This window comes from Mesitornis unicolor, unplaced genomic scaffold (assembly GCF_000695765.1).
Source record: "Mesitornis unicolor isolate BGI_N332 unplaced genomic scaffold, ASM69576v1 scaffold16314, whole genome shotgun sequence".
Classification (NCBI taxonomy): domain Eukaryota; kingdom Metazoa; phylum Chordata; class Aves; order Mesitornithiformes; family Mesitornithidae; genus Mesitornis; species Mesitornis unicolor.
In genome coordinates this window covers 97,390-102,144 of record NW_010180991.1, presented here as the reverse complement: position 1 = coordinate 102,144, position 4,755 = coordinate 97,390, and the positions used below count along the sequence as shown (strand labels likewise).

The window sequence follows — 4,755 nt, the reverse complement described above, 5'->3', positions numbered from 1 at the left end:
GGGATGCAGCAGCAATCAGCTCCCCAGAATCAGGGAGTCAGCAAGAGAAAGGCAGTAGGATACATATTCTTGAAGTTAAAAGATGACAGATACATAACTTAGTTAGAATGTCCCTTTAGAGGGATGTGTCTCTGGGGACTTGACAAGGTGGGTCAAGTACAGGTTTCCCAAAAAATGGTCAGTGTTGAGGGACCCAGCATCTGTGCTGTCTGTTTTGGGAGGGTTACTTCAGACTGGCTCATCTGGAGCCTATCTTCTGGTTTAGTTTCCTCCAAAAAGAACACATTTGGGGCAGTCCAAGATTGCTCTTTGGTGGAAGCCAAGCCCGTTAAAGCATGGGCAACAGGGAAACGTTTCAGAAGCACAGTCCAAGCTGAAATGCCTAATGCAGATGCACCCATAGGTACCTGCTTCTGGAGGGACAGATGTGGACTCTCATTGCTGCTCTACTTGAGGTAGTGATACAGTGGCTGGACTCTTATAATTCAGCCAATATTTAACTCCTGGGCACTTACCAGGCAGGAAGGACAAGGCCATGACTAGGTTCGTTAGGTATTTTCCATGCCTTTCATCCTTGATTATGGTACTGATATTCTGGGGTTTTTTTCCTCCAGTTATTCCCAATGGTTTCACACAGTGGGAAAAACTTTTTCTTGACCCACTTGTAACTGCAGCTTAAGTCACAGACTCTATTTGATAAAGACTTAATTTCTTTAGGAATACTCATTTTTCCATTATGCCCACAGGGCTAACAACAAAATAGTCTTTTTTTGCCTTTTATATGGATTTCTGTAACTCACTGGAATTTTAAATGTTCTTTGTGCTCAGAAACAGCGCAGCTGCTTTTGATCGTGTCTGACGGACGAGGCCTTTTCTTGGAAGGCAAGGAGCGAGTAACAGCAGCAGTTCAGGCAGCACGGAATGCCAACATCTTTGTTATTTTTGTAGTGTTGGACAATCCTAATTCCCGGGTAAGTGAGTGAAGAAGGGAGAAGTATTGAAGTGCAGTGAATGAGAAACTGAGACAGACTTTTTTCTCGTCTTTTGTAGTGCTGTACATCTGTCTTATCTTTTGCAGAGGTCAGAGGTGTTTAGCCCAATTTCAGTTTTTCACAACGTCTGCCAGATCTTCTGTGATTTCTCCCTACTGTGATCCTCTTTTGTATTTTTACAGAAATTTGGCTTCCATGCCATGCAAAGCCTAAGAGCTCCTGTCTCAAATGTAATGGTAGATTTTGGCCAGCACCAGAGGAGCTGGCAGGCTGACAAATTCAGAGCTTGAGAAATGCTTTCTTCCATCTCAATTTTGATTGCACTTGATCATTTCTGCCAGCAGTCTCCATCTTACGTGGCAGCTGGAGCCAATATGAGATTAAACATCAGACAGAAAGGAGTATGTGAGAGTTATTTAGTGCCTGAGTTGGGAAAGCTGGGTACTGTATTTGGTAGCTGGTGTTCTGGTTCCTTAGTTGAGAAGCTGAAATATCAGAAAGTATCTTTTCAGGGAGAGTCTGTAGTGCAATAGGTGAGCAAACTTAAGCCTTACTTTGAATGATGTGGTGCAGGCTCTAACTTTGTAGTTCACATTTTCTTCCTATATCTTTATTTTTCTATACAAAACTCATTCTCTTTCTGACAAACTATTATAAGGTTCTGATGAAACCAAACTATACTGTCAAGCAAAGATTCTGGGCAGTGAAATGTGTTTTTAATAAGCTTTATTAATTTTTTGAGCTGCTACACTGAGCAACCAGGAAGTTACTTTACAAAAAGCACAGCTGGAGTTTAGTCTCAGTTTTGTCTTTGTAGTATTTGTTGAAATAAAACCCAATTTGCTAAAGAATCCTGTTGTATTAGATCGCTGCACAAATGCAAGTTGAACTTTTAGCCCTAAAGAGCTTACAGATGATGGGCTGTCGGGAAGGCATCAAATGTATAAGACTGAAGTGATAGCAGTAAACTCAAATCATAAAATACTAAAGAAAGAGTGGATTTATTTGTGGAGCTTGGTACTGCAGAAGCTTGAGGGTAGTGTCTTCTAGCCTATAATTTGCTGATTTAGAGCACTCCAAGGAGTGTATTTAGATAGCACTTAGTGTCTGAAAGGGCAAAAGCTTCTAACTGCTTTGTGTTCAGCTTTTGATTTAATTTACCACTGAACACTTAAGGCTTTTAATCTTAAAGCTCTTTTTTTAACTTAACAGAAGAGGAATTACAAGTATTTAAAAAGTAGGATAAATGACAATCAAAGGCTGGTAAAAGATGCACGTAGTTTAGTAGTCACATCAGTTCTTTTTTCCAGGATTCCATTTTGGACATTAAAGTACCTATATTCAAAGGACCTGGCGAGTTGCCCGAAATCCGATCTTACATGGAAGAATTCCCGTTCCCGTTCTACCTGATCCTCAGAGATGTCAACGCACTTCCCGAAACCCTCAGCGATGCCCTCAGACAGTGGTTTGAGCTGGTGACCGCCTCAGACACTTTATAGACTTTGCAGACCAAGTCCACCCCTGATTGCTGCTAAACCGCTGAGGGACATGAAAGGCATTTCATCCGAGAGCCTCTTGGGTCTCAAACCAGGCTCAACACAGGAGCTGCCCTCTGGCAGACTGCATAAGAACAGAGTGGTTTAGGTGCGTTCTCCCACGTTTGTCAGAGAAGTATGCAATGGTGAGACTGTCGTCGTCTTTCATTGCCTATTCCCACAAATAACATAAAACTTCCTTTGACTTCTCTTGTAATAACTTATTACTTTAAAAAAATGTATTTGTACTGTTCACGGAGGTAAAATTATTCCTTCTACTGTTTATTGCAATAAGAAAAATCAGTCTTGCTTCTGGGAAGGCATTTCTGTGTTAGAAGAACTTCAGGTGTCTTGCAAAAAAGCATTCTTTAGCTTCACCCATGTGGCTGGTGCCCCCTTGGGAAGAAGCGGGGGGAGCAGATGGTTTTAAACAACCAAAAATTTAAAAGTACTTGAATACTTGAAACTGTTCGGCAGTCAAACACATCCTATTTGATTATTGCTGATTTTTGTCTGACCGTCTGAACAGGGAGTTTTCTGAGTAATGCCATATGATCATCCCTCTGGTATCAGTTTTCACTGTGACGTTTGCCCCTCTGTCCAAGGCAGACATTGAGGACGTTTCATTAATCTGATGTCTTTAGAGCATGGACATGATTTTTCATTGCAAAAGCTATGCATCTTATATTGTCTGTACTAATAAAAAGAGGTACCACTGTTTGTAAGGATGATGTCTGGTTTTTTAGTTGTTCAAAGCTTGAATAAATTAACCAGATTTGCCACATGGAAATGCACATGGAAATTCTCCAGCAGTGCACAAATACGAATTTTCATATGAAAATGTATTGAGGTTTCTGTAACGTCAACACCTATCCTCCTTTTATGAGGCTATGCCAGCACAGTTTTGATTAGGGGTCTAAGTCTTTTGACTTCTCTCAGTGAAAATCTGAAGTGAAATGCCTCTACTCTAAACTGTCTTTCAAGATTTTCTTTGTGTACAAAAATTAAAGGTGTCTCATTTTGAGCGTGGTGCAGGAGCTGATCAGAAAATGACTGTAAATGTGAGTGTATTCCCAAAGATCTGATCGTTCTCTTTGGCTTATAGATAGAAAACCCTTACTTGAAGCATTACTCAAGTAAGCAATTACTCTATCCCATTAGTATTTAAATGTTGGTGCTGTAAAATATCCTCCCAGAGTTCTTCAGATCTCTCACGCACGTATACAAACATCTATATGCTTTGGGAAATTTAACTGTGGACGTAGATGGGTTTAGTTGGTTAGGAAATTCTCCTAATGTAGTTGCATGTCACACTTGCACAGAGTATTTGTAGTAGGATACTTGGGAGAAAATACTTTTTCAAACTGTTCTTAAGAGTGCAAGGATATACCGCCAGCATAAATGATAGTTTGTTGCAGGGATGTAACTGCAGCCCATAGACACAATTTTATTAGCAGTACTTACTGCACAATCATTTAAAACAAACCCAGCTTTTTCTCTATAATTAACAAAAGGCAGTAAAAAGGAAGCAAGTACAAGGAAGCACTGAGGGAGTAACACAAAGGGAAACCATTGGTTAACTTGTTTTTTCTCTACAGGCTGCCTCTATGGCTGTGTTTGTGTTTGGGTTTGACATTTGTTGGTGCCTGTGCTAAAGAAATTATCAGTGCCTTGCACTGTTGGCAACAATTACATGTCCAGACAGAGCTGCAACTGTTCAAAGATGAGAAAGGCAGCTCAGCATTTTCTAGTTGCTCAGATGACTTCTGCATCTTACTGGTTTAATTTGATGCTACAGTTTAATACATGTTTTATAGCTACACTGGTCTTGAAAGCACAGGTTTTCCACTAACCATTCAGTGAACTGCAACTGTGTTATTACTTAGGTGTATGGTTTGTTGCAGTTTTGAAAGAAAGAAAACAGCAGAGGACCATGAATGCACACCCTCACTCGCTGGTTACTCTGGTACAATTCCTGGGGTCTCTGCCTGAAGCACCCCCGGCTCCTCACAACCTCAATGCACCGACTGGAGGCCTCAGTTCTGCAGGGGTGTGAGCACCGGTCCTGGGGTCTGGTTCTGGGTTTAGCTCCCTGGCTGCTCTGGGCCGTGAGCACGCCGGTTGTGTCGCTTTGCTAGCAGCAGGCAGGCGAGGCGGCCAATTCGCGGGCCGTGACGAGCCTCCCTGGGCTGTGGATTAGGGGTATCTTCCCCCGACCAGCTCAGCCG

At 41.7% G+C, this 4,755-nt stretch overlaps 1 protein-coding gene across 1 annotated transcript in view; it reads left to right on the top strand.

Annotated features, from left to right (window-relative positions):
• The window catches only part of MDN1 (MDN1, midasin homolog (yeast)), a gene marked incomplete at its 5' end in the record, with an annotated part of 89,492 nt that extends 86,957 nt beyond the window's left edge, over positions 1-2,535 (top strand). Inside the window, 2 exons of the mRNA XM_010183284.1 lie at positions 829-971; positions 2,303-2,535. Of these exons, the coding sequence (XP_010181586.1) occupies positions 829-971; positions 2,303-2,491 (332 nt within the window). The remainder of the gene's footprint in view (positions 1-828; positions 972-2,302) is intronic.
• Between the last annotated feature and the right edge of the window lie 2,220 nt (positions 2,536-4,755).